At 44.6% G+C, this 16,223-nt stretch overlaps 5 protein-coding genes across 5 annotated transcripts; 1 reads left to right on the top strand and 4 right to left on the bottom strand.

The window, feature by feature from the left end:
• Positions 1-2,422: 2,422 nt before the first annotated feature.
• N7495_005552 (uncharacterized protein) lies at positions 2,423-2,878 on the top strand (the record flags this gene model as incomplete). The annotated part of the gene is made up of 2 exons (XM_057208203.1): positions 2,423-2,606; positions 2,670-2,878. The coding sequence occupies 2 exons, from the start codon at positions 2,423-2,425 to the stop codon at positions 2,876-2,878; spliced, it is 393 nt and encodes a 130-aa protein (XP_057061977.1).
• Positions 2,879-3,985: 1,107 nt separating this feature from the next.
• On the bottom strand, positions 3,986-6,073 carry N7495_005551 (Zn(II)2Cys6 transcription factor; the record flags this gene model as incomplete). The annotated part of the gene is made up of 3 exons (XM_057208202.1): positions 3,986-4,127; positions 4,178-5,021; positions 5,185-6,073. 3 exons carry the CDS (start codon positions 6,071-6,073, stop codon positions 3,986-3,988), a joined length of 1,875 nt encoding a protein of 624 aa, XP_057061976.1.
• A 730-nt stretch (positions 6,074-6,803) lies between these two features.
• Positions 6,804-10,525, bottom strand: N7495_005550 (uncharacterized protein; the record flags this gene model as incomplete). Its single annotated transcript, XM_057208201.1, has 3 exons — positions 6,804-8,785; positions 8,837-9,472; positions 9,541-10,525. The coding sequence occupies 3 exons, from the start codon at positions 10,523-10,525 to the stop codon at positions 6,804-6,806; spliced, it is 3,603 nt and encodes a 1,200-aa protein (XP_057061975.1).
• Positions 10,526-11,266: 741 nt separating this feature from the next.
• Positions 11,267-12,802, bottom strand: N7495_005549 (putative pyridine nucleotide-disulfide oxidoreductase AMID-like; the record flags this gene model as incomplete). Its single annotated transcript, XM_057208200.1, has 5 exons — positions 11,267-11,304; positions 11,368-11,678; positions 11,751-12,093; positions 12,161-12,502; positions 12,556-12,802. The coding sequence occupies 5 exons, from the start codon at positions 12,800-12,802 to the stop codon at positions 11,267-11,269; spliced, it is 1,281 nt and encodes a 426-aa protein (XP_057061974.1).
• A 1,132-nt stretch (positions 12,803-13,934) lies between these two features.
• Positions 13,935-15,940, bottom strand: N7495_005548 (uncharacterized protein; the record flags this gene model as incomplete). Its single annotated transcript, XM_057208199.1, has 3 exons — positions 13,935-14,372; positions 14,432-15,836; positions 15,894-15,940. 3 exons carry the CDS (start codon positions 15,938-15,940, stop codon positions 13,935-13,937), a joined length of 1,890 nt encoding a protein of 629 aa, XP_057061973.1.
• Positions 15,941-16,223: the final 283 nt, after the last annotated feature.

Here is a 16,223-nt window from a genome sequence, read left to right as displayed (position 1 = left end):
AACGTGTATAAGACTCTACTCTATACTTCTGATTCCACTTTTCCACTTTCAGCCTACATCTACCCCGTCTTACTCCTTCACTCCATATCTACTCCCATCTACTTTCTCAACATATCTGTGTATAAATCATATATGCCAAGGTCTGGGTCTGGACCTGCACAGATCACTATCACGATCACGATCGGTCTAGTGTCGCCAGATTAGGAAGGATTGTAGAGTTGGAGCGAATGAGGCCTGATTAAGATATCGGCGAAATTAACCAGAACAAGGCAAACTGCAGCTTCAAATGTTTGTTTGTCCAGCTTAGAAACCTTGGTAACTTAGAAAGTCATGGAATCAAGTCGAAATCTGAGTATTACGATCAAGTCATCCGAGTGTTGAAGTACGGAAACTAGGGCTTCCGCCCCACTGATACACTGATCTAGTGGAGTCCCGGAGTTCGGAGTTGATACATTGAAGTATACAAAACCCCTATTGAATGACTACTCTGTACTAATATGATCTATCATTCCCCACTAGTGGATCTTGACCTAAACATGGAATCTAAGCGGAAATGTACTCCGCTCAGAGTAATATCTATTGTCTAATGTCACCTTATTCTAACTTTGAAGCTGAATTCCAAGGTTCCCAGGGGTATGTAAATCAGTACCTAAGTAGAGGATGTATCTAGTGATACTCCAGGGCTTGAAACATACTTCATCCTTCATATAAATTACCGGAGAGCTGTATCTGAAACATCATATTTCTTAGCGATAACCTTGGAAGCATAGACCTCAATAGTGTGGAGGGAACGCAGATCGCTGCTTTTGGAGGCGCCAGGGCTCAATAGGGACTAATAGTTGCCCAGGTGAACGCCCATGTCAGATGCATCTGCGACTTCAACGCATATCAAGACCTCAGAATAACTTAAATGTACTCCATAAACGCAACAAACTTGTCAATTTCTATAATGACCTCTACTGTAATTTCTTGACAAAATTGATTTCCAAGGCTGCAACTGCTGACCTTGGACCTTACAATGAATCTTGATCAATTTCGGCTGATGATAGAGTCAACTTGTAACAATGTGGTTTTAGATGCTAAGAACAGCTTGAAGTTGAATTTCTTCGCTGTTTACCTCGAAGTATGGACACACGCATTTAAGGATCCTTATCTCCGGTAATTTTCTTACGCCGAAATTTAAAATTTCAGCTTTGAACCTGTGCATTGGCCCTGGAATTTATTGGGTAAAAAGGGCCACTTCAGGTGCTTCACTTTTTGGTGAGGCTCTTAGGTTCCTAGGTACCCATATACCCGGTAGGATTTTGTCGCAATACGGTCCACAGGTGTTGAGAATCATGAAATCAATTCTGGAACGTCTTGACTCATGTATGTTTTTTATTTTCGGCTTCCTAGACATGGTAGTTGACCTCGCTTTCAAGATTGGAAGGTTAGACACAACACACGTCCATATGTATACCTAGGTTGGTACCTAGGTAGCCTTATCGGGCGTATAGCCCCCACCTGGGCTGACTACATAATTTGTACCTACTCCGAAAGCAGCCTTTGTGTGAAGGCTCCATTCAACCTTGGAGCCATGGTGTCTTTCATAGGCACCAGAGATTGGAATATCCTGACCGGCTACACAATCTTTACCGGCCTATCTTGGTAGATATCCCACCGGGAAGCCAGATACCACTATGGTATCTCTAGGTAGCAAGATTATTGCACCATTCAAGTGTTGCTGACACTGCTCCAGGGCTGCCGACTTCCCAAGGCCGGGATACTGCTGCTACCGTAGTCGACACAGGAATTCCAAGGTTGTTTCGATACTGCACTAATTGAATAAATCAGACTAAAACTGGCAGGTGTCAAACCAACTATCCATATTTCGTAAATAATAACAGGCATTTGCTTAGGTAATGTGGCCCCAGATGGGCTGTTCTGTTTGAGTATGTCAACCTCGGAGCTGACACCTGCCAAATGGTACCTACTGAAAGGCTGATCAGTTGCAGATGACCAAGTCTATAGACCATTTCCACGTCATCCATTCGATCTGGATCTGAGGCGAATATCATGTCGGGAGAGATCTTGCCAAGTGTTTACCGGAGCAGGTGGTAGACCTTGAGATGAGAATATGACGAACGTAGATATTGGGCTCTTGGGAGATTCAATCTATCTCCAATTTATATCCAATAGCAAGAAGACATCGATATTAAAGCGAGTCATAAGGAAACACAAAAGTGGCGAAACTTACCCGCCGCCATATACGTCACAGCCTGAAGTAGATGATATCTAGATATCAACACAGGGAATTTGTAGGTCTATAAATCCACCATTTCCACATATCTTCTTAGTGCTATTCCTCAGCAAATCTCGAGAACAGCATCCCCAACTCTGAATTATAACGAGCATTTCTTTCTTGCCTCGCCAGATACACACGATGGATGTCAAATCTAGCACCGCCAAGACACCTTTTGCGTCAAATGACAAAAAGGACCAGACCTATACTGAATGGGCTAAAAAAAACTACCAAGACCAATACGAGAAATGGGTTCCATGGATCGAGGACCAATACCTAAAATGGTTTGGAAAAGGTGATAACAAGGCATCGTATACGACAAAAGGTAAGCACTTACAACTTGGAAGCCAAGTCCAAGTCCAAGCTGATAAATATGCATTTGCGATAGATACCCTTTCGAAAACAAAAGTCACAGGAGTTGATCAAATCGACCAACTCCAAGATGATATCCATAACGTCGTCGGTAACCAGATTGGTGACAAAGGGCTTTTGGCCCCGGTCGGGAAGTTGGTATCCAAAGAAGGTGTAAACCGGGCTGAAAGGGATGGTAAAGATGAGAATGGGTCATATACATCTTCACTGCTTCCAAAGTTTTGAGTCAATCTTGAAATACTGCAACAGGACCGGGATACGATGCACATGGAGAGTTGAAGACGCTACTAGCACTTCGAGCACTACAATTTCTACATGTGGAATCAGGAGATTTATAGAATAGGGCAGGAGATATACCAGGATAATCTTTATGAATGAAATTTAATGACTTTGGATTCGTCTGATTTCTAAGTAAGGGCGTTCAATGAAGCAAAGTAATTCTAATTAGTGAAGCAGTAAGGTACAGCAAGAGAAGCAATATTATAAAGGAAGCTAATCCATCTTTTCTTATAAGCATATCTAGCTGCTAGCGCCGGTTCCTCTCTCCCACAAAAACAGCTTCGACCTCTTATAAGTTGACGCAACCAGAGATAACAAGCTAGTGCTTTTACTGACGCGCAGGGACCAGTAAAGGAAGAGCATATAGGTGATGTTGAAAGCCACATAGGTTCAATTCAAGCCAAAGGCCCGCTAACGCTGGCTATAGAAAAAAGAAAAGTGCTCCAAGAACACGTCGGAGTTGGTGAAGGGGCAGAACTCACAGCAACATCGGGGTGAAAGACCGCGCCACCAGCCGTCTCCATATATGCTTTCAGGTAGCTTCCACAAGTCTCTTCGGTGGTTGAATCAGTATTGTTTCTAAATCATCGCAGTGAACTTCAACGTTCGCAAGCCTAATAAATATAATTATACTGGCAAGATCAGTCATAGGAGATACACGGTACATGAAAAATCCAGAACCTGGGCAGGCTTGCTGGAGTCACCATGACTCCACAGAAACAATATAAAAAACGAATAGAAGTCATGCAAGGATAGTACTGGTTTCTGCAGTAGCTGTTGTAGAAACAACAAGTGTCGTGAATGCTCCGCAATGTAGGAAGAAGACCTAATCAGATTTGGGGAGTGAGCATCTGTTTTGACTTGATAGTTAGATAAACACTCGCGAGGAATCGTGCTTCGACTCGGGTACTCTTTGAACTGGATCATTAAAAATATTCTTTCCATAATTTGGAAAGGGCCTAACTAGTGCTAGTTATAGAGATGGGCTTGCATCTGTGGTTATAAAACCCTCCAAGACATCCTAACAAGACAAAGTTAGTCATCTGCGAATTATCACTCATCTGGCAAATTGCTTACCCAGTTCACGGAATCAGGATTGAGCCATTGCACTGCATCAATCCAGTCGTCAAAATTATTTCTGAACTGGTAATCTACAGGAGTAGACCATTTAAATTGTCCCGGAGACATCATGGACCTATAATATTATAAGCGACTTTTTCCAAAAGAACGGCTTATTCCACTTACTGCAGGTGGCTTAGGATTGGGTAGGCCTTGGTACAAATTGCACTCCTGCTTTGAAGTAAATCGAATCGTGCTATAGATGCATCGAAAGAAGCTCGATACGAGGTCGAGTCAAATGTCTCGTCGTCCTTATCAAGCAGACATGATGCTAATGCAACAGCCCCATGTAAGGCATAGAAGCTAGTCATGCCGTAAACATACCAACGGTAGTGACGTAGCCTTGGAAGTTCGAAAAATTTCTGATGAAGATCCAATAAAGCAGCACCGGAGGATATGCACTTGGCTTGGGAGCTTTGACGAAATCTGGAGCCACTAGATGATTGTTTGTGGCAAAAAGGGCGATGGAGAAGAAGGTAGAGCTGATGTGCGTAGAGCTGTAAAATGCACCAGTGTGCATAATTTGAGGTATCCAGTATACTTGGATTGCCTTCTAAAAGGAAAGTAGAGTCCCACTGAGACTGCTCTCTGGCCACTGCAGCATCCAAGGTATCCAAAGTCTCCTCGTTCATATATGGTTGACTCAGTAGATGGCGGCAGATCCGGCTTGAAAGTTGAAATAGTTGGATCTTGAACCTCATTACGGACATCTGTGTTGGTTGGCTGGATGGCTGCATAACGGCTTCTTCCGTGATGTCAATATCATTAACATCTGTGGGCATTGTTGCTTTGATATCGAGAAGGAAAGACATATCGATATCTTTGAATGATATTGCTTGGTTGGTGTGAAGAAGAAGGATTCCAGCCCAGCAGCGACGGCGGCGCTCAATCTCAATAAAATTCAACGTCTCCGGTCGAGTTTGGATCTGAACGTTGCATCGGAGAGCAATGCCTATATTCAGAGCTATGCCTTTTTTGGGTTAGCTTTTAGATAAAACTTGTTGGGATGGAAGGGTATACCTAGCAATGTCCAGCTGCGTTCTACTCCTTCACAATGACTGATTGTGTACACTTATTTCGCTGATGGTTGGAAGCCTTTTTCCCAAAATATATGAGTTCATGACGTCACTCACCAAGAAGTAACAGTCCCTCAAGCGTATTAAGGTGATGCCGGAACAAAAAGTTGTCTTTAGAGAGACAGAGCATGGCGGCAACACGATACTGATATGAGAGAGCCTCCGTATCACGAGTCGCAGTCTCTTTTGGCCAAAGGTCCTCTAGTACAATATCATCGTCTTCCATTGTCTGGACCGTTGCCGCGCACACTGAGAAAAGTAATGCTAACCAAGAGAGGTCTACCTTGGAAGGGTTCTCCCGAAAGGCTTGGTATTGTTTTTGGAAAGTTGGACCGTGCAGGATGTGGAATAACGGCGACAGATGCATAAAATATTGCGTTATAAAATACTCGCAGCAATGATTTGGGGGCAGTATTCTTAGTAGCTCCGCCATACTGAGGCTGTTGCCTAGAGGGAAGGGAAAGCAGATATTCCCGGACCTGGAAAAAGGATCATACTGGTTCAGCGCGGGGCGGTCTGCTTGGTCAGTTGGTCGCTGGAGAATTGCATCCCAACGAGCGTAAGTGACATCTTGCCGTTCTTGATTGGCTTCCAAAGGTAAATGAGGTTCTGAAATTATCCCAATGCCCGGTTGTTGCGATAGTAAATGCGGCAGTGAGTGCGGAATAGCAGATTCCCCCCGAATGGTACTACTTGGGGAATTTAGAAGTCGCACTATTGGGGGAATTCCCTTACCATTTGCATAAATGCACGAACTAACGCAGTTCCGTCGCTTACATGTAGCGCATGGAGATTGGCGATCGCATCGCAATTTTGACTGTCTACACGACTGACAGCTGATGGGCTTTCTTGGCCGACGTCGCATGGGTGTTGGAACCTTGTTGCTAGTGCTGGAATCAGGAGGTGCATCTAGCAGAGCGGTGGTCTGATTCTCAGTATAATCCATGATGGTGTGTGACATGTAAGAAGATCGGGATTCGGAGATGATATCGGCTCGGAGAAAAGAGATGACATAATACGGTGGTTTCTTCGGAGATAGCAGTGCCAAGAGCGCAGCTACTGTGTAAACACTTTCCACTACACTACAATTCTTAGTGTCTCTCAATGCGCGTATTGAACATGTTTGGACAGTCATAGAGTCAGGATTCTGCAAGTTTTACCCAGTAGTACTGGACCTGGATACGCCATCGGAGATTGCACAATTTCGGAGATCCAAAATCCAATCCGGGAATTAATGCCCAAGGGTGAATTGTATGAATCAGAACAAGTAAAATACCAACTAGGGTATCCGTATATATAGTGTTACAGATCTAAACATACCAGGCCGATTGGTCTAACTGATCTACCACAGGATATTCTCACCAAACATAGCCGACGATATCGCTTTTTTCGTAATGTGCCAAGTTACCCGATGACGGGATCTAAAGGAAGTTACGTGGTTGAAAAGGCGTTTGAGGGAATATGGCTGACTCAGGATTTTGAGTAAATTTTCGTGTCTTGAGTAAATTTCCTTTCCAAGAATACATATATTCAGGCCTCGGTCGTATCAGGAATTTGGCGGAGGCCAGCTCTACAGCAACGCCGTATTGTTATAGCAGACTCATATAGAGGACATATTGCAGTGAGATGGTCATTCTTCTCAGACCCATTGTGGGTATGCAGTTGACTCACTCTTGTTATTTAAACCATCGAGTAAATTTACCTATAGCCCGCCGTGCCCTCTTAGCATTGAGACCCGTAACCTTTTGACTTTCTGGCAGTTCTCTCTGGTACGAATCCTCTGCCTCCTTAAGCTTCCCTTGATCTCTGTAGAGATTCCCAAGGTTGTTCACAGTATCAAGAGTGGATGTATGATCTGGACCTAGGGCTTTCTCTTTACCTGCCAGTGCTCGCTGGTACATCTCCTCTGCCTCCTTAAGCTTCCCTTGATTTCTGTAGAGATTCCCAAGGTTGTTCACAGTATCAAGAGTGGATGTATGATCTGGACCTAGGGCTTTCTCACATCCTGCCAGTGCTCGCTGGTACATCTCCTCTGCCTCCTTAAGCTTCCCTTGATCAGAGTAGAGAAGACCAAGGTTGTTCACAGTATTAAGAGTGGGTGCATGTGTTTCATGCTGCAAACCTAGTGCTTTCTCATATCCTGCCAGTGCTCGCTGGTACATCTCCTCTGCCTCCTTAAGCTTCCCTTGATTTCTGTAGAGATTCCCAAGGTTGTTCACAGTATTAAGAGTGGGTGCATGTGTTTCATGCTGCAAACCTAGTGCTTTCTCATATCCTGCCAGTGCTCGCTGGTACATCTCCTCTGCCTCCTTAAGCTTCCCTTGATCAGAGTAGAGAAGACCAAGGTTGTTCACAGTATTAAGAGTGGGTGCATGTGTTTCATGCTGCAAACCTAGTGCTTTCTCATATCCTGCCAGTGCTCGCTGGTACATCTCCTCTGCCTCCTTAAGCTTCCCTTGATTTCTGTAGAGATTCCCAAGGTTGTTCACAGTATTAAGAGTGGGTGCATGTGTTTCATGCTGCAAACCTAGTGCTTTCTCATATCCTGCCAGTGCTCGCTGGTACATCTCCTCTGCCTCCTTAAGCTTCCCTTGATCAGAGTAGAGAAGACCAAGGTTGTTCACAGTATCAAGAGTGGATGTATGATCTGGACCTAGGGCTTTCTCTTTACCTGCCAGTGCTCGCTGGTACATCTCCTCTGCCTCCTTAAGCTTCCCTTGATCAGAGTAGAGAAGACCAAGGTTGTTCACAGTATTAAGAGTGGGTGCATGTGTTTCATGCTGCAAACCTAGTGCTTTCTCATATCCTGCCAGTGCTCGCTGGTACATCTCCTCTGCCTCCTTAAGCTTCCCTTGATCTCTGTAGAGATTCCCAAGGTTGTTCACAGTATCAAGAGTGGATGTATGATCTGGACCTAGGGCTTTCTCTTTACCTGCCAGTGCTCGCTGGTACATCTCCTCTGCCTCCTTAAGCTTGCCCTGGTCAGAGTAGAGATCCCCTAGCCTATGGAATGCCCCCCATATACTAACGTTCTCACCATGGAATTTACCAAGAAGAATGACATTTGCATGTGGAATAAGCCGTCGCTGACGCTTTGAATAATTCCTTTCGCTGTCACTAGGAACTGCCCATCCGACTGATATCAGTACTAGCTCAGAAAGCTGGCTAGGGGTCATATTCTTTTCGGTGCTGGCAATATAAAAGCACCAGTCCTGTACCACAGGATGCATTGCATAGCTCCCTTCTTGTTGCTTAGTCTCAAGGAGAGAGAATTCGATGAGGGGCTTCACATAATCTTTGAAAGTAAGTTCGCTTGATATTATTCTTTCAAGCCAGCTTGGAACATCGAGGCTATTGGAAGCACTTTCCACCAACTCATACCAAATGTCCCGATTATCGAAGTAGGCAAGCAGCAGGAGAAGCTTTGCTGCGTTTGGGGCTCGATTCTGGATCTCACGGTATGATATCATCCATGTCTCTAGCATATTTCCTTGCATATATTGACGCATAGGGCCTGATTTTGACTGTAAGTCTGACCATGATTGTTGATAGTATTCCAAGTACTGAGCGATGCTAGTGCCAGTCTGACGCATAAATGCCGCAGCGATGACAATCGCTAATGGTAATCCATCAAGATGCTTAGCGAGGGCAAGAGTATCTACTTTTGTTAGTATCATTATCAAAATATATATATCAAGTATCATCATACCTAGCCTGTTCTCAGGGTTCTTCATAGTGTTGTTTGTTGATAAGCCGCTATTTTTTAAGAGAAGCTGAATAGCTTCCGTCGAGTCAAGTTTGTGGATTGGAATAGACTCTCCTAGTTCAGTAAGCGCTAGAAGTCGAGAGGTGATAATAATAGAGCCATGATCTGCTGCGGGAAAGAACTTTCCAATGTCATATGCCTTCCTAGCGCCGCTATCGATTGGAGAGTATTGATCAATATTGTCGAAAATGATTAACCAGCGAGAGTTACCGTCATCTGCTAGCCACTGCAATACTTGTCTAGCTCGTTGTTCTAGCTCCTCGTCACCAATTACCTCGCTGGTCTGCGATTGCCCGGGTAACTGAGGCAAGATAGAGCTAAATGATTGTAGGAGCGTGCCTCGATCTTTACCACTTAACCAGAATATAGCGGTGAAATCATGTTTATGTTCTCGTGCGAAATGAATCGCTAGCTGTGTTTTTCCGATTCCACCAAGCCCATGAAGAATCGCGACCTTGCGTCGTTGGAAATCTGCCGGCTTGAAATACTGCCATAGGCGATCTAGCTCGGCTTGCCGCCCTACAAAATTTTCGATCACAGGCACAGTAGTAAGATCAAGAGGTATTTGGAAGCGATCAACTAAATATATTTAGTAATATACTTAAAAGGAGAAGAGAGCCTAAAGAAGAAAATTTAGAGCCCCTTACCAGAGTCTGCCAGAATATCTCGTGCTAGAGGAGTGTTATCAATCTGATTGATTGGAACCACCAAAAGCAGCTCTTTAGCATAGGCTGCCGCCACTGCCGCCGCATACCCTTGCCATTGCTTATTCTTATGTGAGTCAGCATAGTCACATATGCCTCGAATGACCACACATGGAAAATCATTCATGAGCCCCGCCGCTTCCATTTCCACACAGTATACACCTAAGTCTTGAGCCAGCTGGTCTCGCCGTCTGCCATCTTTCACCACCTGATTCGCAGATGCAATGAGTCCATAATGAATGACTGGCTCATCATGGTCTCTCGAAGCTCGAGGTAATAATTTTGATTGGTCACAATCCACACATGTATCATGTGCACCATGATCATATTCCGCTTGGTATAAACAGTCCTCTTGGATAGGACGAGTAAAATTCGCGGCTTTACGCCGTGGTGTCTTAACATCGATGTTTGAAATAAATTCAATAACCCGACTATCTTCTGTAAGATGATGTGCTTGTAGTGTGGCAAGAGCAGTCAGTAGAACCTTCGGGGGCCGGTTCAACATCCCGGTCCGCTGAAATCGACCGTTATGTAACACTTTCCCAAGATCGTATTGGATCACGCCTCCAAATGTGTCCTTTGGCTGGCTCACCACAATATCGCCTAGTCGAATGTCTGCGTTGCTGCTTGGTACACCACCACCGATACCAACCATCAAACCAAAGCGGATAGAGTGGAAACTCGAGAGCAACTGCATCGCCACTGTTGCAGCTGAGACAATGCCATATGCGCCACCTGGTAGGCAGGCAATGACGATGTTGTGTTTCCCGATATTGCCAAGGATATAGTTGTTTTGATCGGTTGATAGACTCGGCAGGCTCGGATGGATTGTGTCCAACATCAGTTTCGCAGCCGCCATTTCCAGCGGCAGGGCGCATACCCATCCGACCGTGTAATCGTCATGAGACAGGGTCGTCCTAGCAGCCATGCTGGGTTAAATAATAATTTCATGTGATATCGAAAGGCTGGTTTCTCATATGAGGGTTATCGATGTCTGTAATCGCAGAAACTTAGTCTTAGAATGGATCCAAAGTTTGGGAGTAGCGAGGTTAGACAGTGAGGCTGAGGCATCATGATATCACAGCCAATCATCTTCGTATAGTGGAGATAGGCACGATTTGTGAATCTTTGTCCCATGTGCGCCCTGTTCGTGTTTGATAAGCATCGTCGCTACAAATGCTATTGGCCATCGAAGTGGGAGAAGCCTAAGCAGATTGAACCGGAAGCGATTAGCAAACATTTCTGGCGTCCAATAAGATCCGAAAGGATGGCATGATGATGGACAGTGGCGGGGACTACAAATAAGCCTTACCGCGCTGTAAGCTGTCATAATCTTGCCTTCTAAGAACTATGCTATTTTCGGCAACAATCTCCTTTTAATACCTACTCCGTAAAGGGCATCTTGATGCTGTCATAGACTCATAGTTGATTTCGCGTATTAGAACTCCACCTATGTATCATTACAAAAAGATCAATATCATCCGGGGACGATAAGAACTATGTCTGCACAAGTTGGATTTGAGGATGAACAGGGATTTTCTCATAGGGGTAAGACCAGCTCTTTAGAGCTTTAGCATGTGTTCGGGCTCTAATTTAGGATGCTTCTCTGATAGAAACAATCTTGAATCAATACTCAATCATTAGTCTATTCCTATTCCCTAGATCTGCCTTATTTGTGTTTCCAAAGACCAAGACCAACCAATACCCCTAATGTTGGTTTTTTGTCAGCGGATAGCGGAAAAAAAAGTTGAGAAAGAGAGTTGGACTTACTTTGCCAGCCCATGTCAGAGCCAAAATACGCTTCACCTATATCAGCTCCATGCTGGACCTCAGAGTCGCCACCAGCAAAGCAAATGGCGTTATCACCAATAGATAAAGCCATCTTCGGTTGTGTTACAGGGCACTCCTCCATGGCGGGTGGGCATATGTTCTCCCTCGACAACACAGAGGAATAAATGTTAGCACCAGCAACATTTCCCATCACCATTGCGCTGCCTCCTAATTTCATCCCCTCCCATTGTACAACATCACCAGCGGCAAATATTGTATCAGACGGAGAGGACCCCGCCATCACTCTCAGCCTAATCAGAATTCATGAGCGTTAATCCAGTCCTTGTATCTGATAGTTTTCTAGCTAGTAGAAGAATACGCACCGATAATCCACAAGAATAGTCTTATCTTTGGCAAGGCTTGCAGATGGCACGAAAGAAGTGGCGGGGCTGACTTTTGAAACAGCCATCAGGACTAGGCCAGCATGTATTTGGTTACCTTCTAGGAATTTGATATATGATGTCCCATCGGGAAGCTCATCGGCTGTTACACGTTGTCCAAGAATTACTCGAACCCCTTCGTTCTGTAGAAGTTCTAGGGCTCGTGTTTTGAACTCGTCTGGAAGGGGTTCATTCGAAAGGAGTTGGTCTCGCGAGTGAATCAAGATAACTTTCACATTTGGATAATGGGACTTGATCTTCCCAGCAAACTCAACACCCACAGCACCTGCCACGTAAACCTGTTAGAATGAAATATAAAATGATGCCCAGGTGCTTGATCGGTTATGACTTACCTCCTCCTATAATCACCACACCTAGCTTTCCGGCCACTTTGATTGAGTCTGCGTAATCGGATGCATCCTTTAAATATGACAGCAGGCTATTTGCCTTGGGCGTAACCGGCCATTTTCGTTGCATGCCAGTAGACACAAGTAAATAATCATAGGGCTGATATTGTGACATTCCATGGACATCGTCATAGGTCAATGTTTGAGTTGTTGGATTTATAGAAGTTGCAGTACCTTGAAGAAATCTGAGATCCGGCCTCATGAACTCCTTGAATCCCGTATATTGTTTCCACATCGAGTTTGCGTGTGTAGGCGAGATGTGGGCGAGTGGCGCGCCTACTGTATGGACTGCGAGATAATTAATACACTACTGCTTGAATTGAAGTATAAAATTCTCATACAGAAGCCATCTCTCTGGTCAAGTATAGTGATATTTAAGTTGCGCACCTGTGGTGCATGTTTTAGGTGGGCATAGTTTCCGTGCGACGCAAATGGCATTTCACGACCCTCTTTGAGTGCTATTAAAGTCAATGCAGCGGACAAACCGGCGTAAGAGCCACCAACGATGACAACTCTGTAGGGCTGAAAGGAGCCAAGTCGACAGGACGGGTCATTCCCCGTAGTTACTGTGTGAATTGCGTCCAACATCGTAGGTAAATTGTGGATTTTGGCTAGCTTTCTTCGCTGGAGGTTGAATGATGAGAACGAAAAGACAGCAGCCTTCTGAAATATTGACCTTTGGACTCTCATAGGTAAAGCGACCTCGGTATGAGTTTTTGTGATTCAATGCTTCTGAAGTCTGTTCTTATCAGATCTCTTAATTCCGAGGGACCCGCCATCGGGGATAGTTAGGGCTCGGAGATGACTTCGGACCGGGTTCGTCAAATCTCCATTTGAACAGCTTTTGTAATAAAATGCGTATATACCTCATTCACCGCAATAAATGTATCATTATGCCGACCTGGATGAGCTTTCTGCCGACAGGCTCACCGTTCCTAATTACTCTAATGCCGAGAGGGTTCAGGCGATCATATTTCTTGTCGCATTATTTCTTGGAATTTTCTTTTGTGGAAGAGCTATTGTTGCTTTTTTCGAAGGCGAACGACACCCTGCTATGGAAACCTTTCTTTTTCTTCATCCATATCAAGGGACATTTTCAAGATTCATCTCAATATATCCTAACGGGGAACATCATGGTGCACTTTTCCCTCGCACGAGTCTGGAGGTCTCCTTTTGAGAGCCCCAGCTTTCATAAAATGTAAGCCATGCGAGGGTCACCGAGTTATCTATAAGTTCTTTTATTCAATATCATGTATGGCTGACGGTCCAGTTCAATTCCAGAATAACACCCTCCACAAGCGATCACAAATGCAATTTTGGATCGAAACTATGACCGTCTTCCTCCCATAGATTCCGAGGACCTAAATAGTGATGAACTTTTGGAGCAGGAAGAAATTTGACAATGAGCCGTAGTAGCATTGTAGCGGGAAATACGAGAATGGGGAGTCTGTTGCATAGACGCCTTCAGCGAAGTTACCAAGACCCAGGTATATCTATATTTGGCTTCGGCGTCCCGTGTTTTTTCGACGTGGGCCTTTTGTAAGCATGTGCTGGGGAGAATAATCCTTTAACTTAGCGTCTTGACTTTAGAGCTAGTACTCCGGGAGAGAGATCGAGAAGATGAGCACCAGTCTCGTAATTTTTGCTCAATTATCATACAACATCATAAAAGGCAGCTTCGAGGTAAACAAAATGAATACTTGACAAAGGAGAAAGTTGTTCAAGGAGGCAGGCTCTTCATCCGAACTTCACATGCCCCGCTGATTCTTTTGATGTCCTCGAAAATATCTTCGATTGGGGTAATATAGCTCGTGTTGACTCTCTCACCCCCTGAATGCAGAATCCCAACAACTCGTCCACGACCCAGCCACACCAGTGATCCCGAGTCTCCAAGCTCGGAGAATGGCTTATTAGATGGGGAAGTAATGCAATGCTCCCACGTTGCTTTGAATTTGGATCCGCCGGGTACCGAAGGATCTTGTTCTCTTGAAAAGGAGACCTGACACAGTGTTCCCCAAGTAGCCTGGCTCAATCCCGTCGACCTTCCTGTTTTGAATACCGTTTTTCCCTCAGTGGCCTCTAAGGATCCTTTGGGGGTAACAGTCAATTCCAAGAAATCCGTTTGTGGCGATATTCCATTACCACCGTAATTAAAGGGCTATAAAGAGTGTTAGTATTGGAGTCATGATAAATAACAAGACTTAAAAGTAGACATACTTTCACACTTGCTTCATGCTTTCCAATGTGAACAAGCGCCCAATCTAAAATCATACTTCTTCCATCTGTTGTCGAGCATGTTCTGTGTAATCCACTTCCACAAAATACATGTCCCAGCATGTATCCTTTCTTGCGGTAGAATCTGACCATATGGTTGAGACTTTCTTTCATGGTTGCAATCACCGAGACAGAACAATCCAAGGATCGGATTTCTAGAGGTGTCAAGAAAAACTCGTCAGAGCCCTCTTTTATTAGTTTGTTAATTTTGAGAAGTTTCTGAAAATCTCCATCTTCTTCCTCCTCTTTCAGTGCAACTTTAGCTACGTCAATTGATCTCTCAATATCCTTTTTCGAGGGATGGTCGATTCGTAGGATAACCTCCTCTGGTCTTTGAGCGATTGTAAAATTTGACCGTAATGGAGAGAACTCCCACTTGTCCAGAGCTTCTTCTGAATCTTTGATTCTTCGCAAATTGTCCCGATGAGGACCCCGTGGAGGATAAATGGCATGAAAGCACGTAATGGCATAGGTCCGCCATACTGGGGAGCTCGGCCAACGAAGCTCAACGTTCCCCCCTAGAGTAGAGCTTCCTGCGCTGCTATTGTGAATACCGAGGCTTACCCCGGGTAAAGCCTGCTTTCCACATGCATTCCATGGTAGTTGTGAATCCTGGACATGATTTCTCACGTTGTTCTTTATGAAAAGAACTTCGGCATTCGGTTCCTGGTTCATAGCGAGAATTCCAACGATCTTTTGCGTCGAGGTGAAGAAATTTGCAGTTGAGCCTTCCTTGATGCTAATAAGAACTGTGATCGGGTTTCTTGTAGGTTCGGGCTCAACTCCATAATGCCAGAGCTCAAGTGCTGTCCAATCTCCCAGCCAACATTTGGCAATAATTTCGCCGGAAATTTTATACCACTTAGAAAAAATTGATGTGCTGCTCAACACTGGATAACATGAGGGGTGGAGGTCCAACTTTCCGTTGATCAGCTCGATTGAGATCCCTGGGAAAGTTCCTGACAAGCTGTTATGGATTTCTTTTGCAGCTTTGTATAAATCTTCGGCGGGAAACTTCTTCGGCAGTAAAACAAAGACCGTAGGAACAGGTTCAGGCTCGGGGTTCACTTTCGACCTGCGGCCGAGCGCATTGACTGACTTGTATTGAATAGCGTGCTTTACTAATATCTTCGCTGTCTCATCTTCAATAAACGCGGCGTTGTCATCAAACCGCGAACCCGAAGTAAAGTTCACCGATTCACAGTATGCAGGAAGAGAGCAAAGAACCGGCCCACCTGCTCGATTGGAAGACTTCAGAAATCCAAGACGATCGACCGTCAGGGATCCTTTATAGACAGACTGAGAACTTCCAGAAGTTTCGGGGGCCCAGAAACTGAGGGCATGCGAGCTAGAAAACAGAAAGAGTTAGCAATGGCCAAGCGAGGTGTAAGCGGTGCAGACATACCTTGTATTGCTGGACGAAGAGTTAGAGGTTATTGTAATTTCCGTCATTCTGAGAAAAGAGTCTGAACAGAACCAAATACAAAGTTGAAAAAAGGTGAGGGAAATGAAGTACGTAGTTGGTTACTATGAGTAGTTAACTATTCAGGAAAGTACGTAATGAGACTAAGCTACTTTAGGGGGTTTATATAGGTGTTATTAGTAGGCAGCTAACTAACTAAGAGAATTGTTAACTGTTGGAACTGAATTCACTGAGAATAGTATTCACCTAGTTCCGGGGAATTCGAATCATCGGATCGAGCAGTTCTACTCAGTGAGGGAGCACTAATACGGA

Source organism: Penicillium taxi (assembly GCF_028828555.1).
Source record: "Penicillium taxi strain IBT 34144 chromosome Unknown utg000004l_segment0_segment0, whole genome shotgun sequence".
Taxonomy (NCBI): Eukaryota; Fungi; Ascomycota; class Eurotiomycetes; order Eurotiales; family Aspergillaceae; genus Penicillium; species Penicillium taxi.
This window is presented reverse-complemented; position numbering and strand designations above follow the sequence as displayed.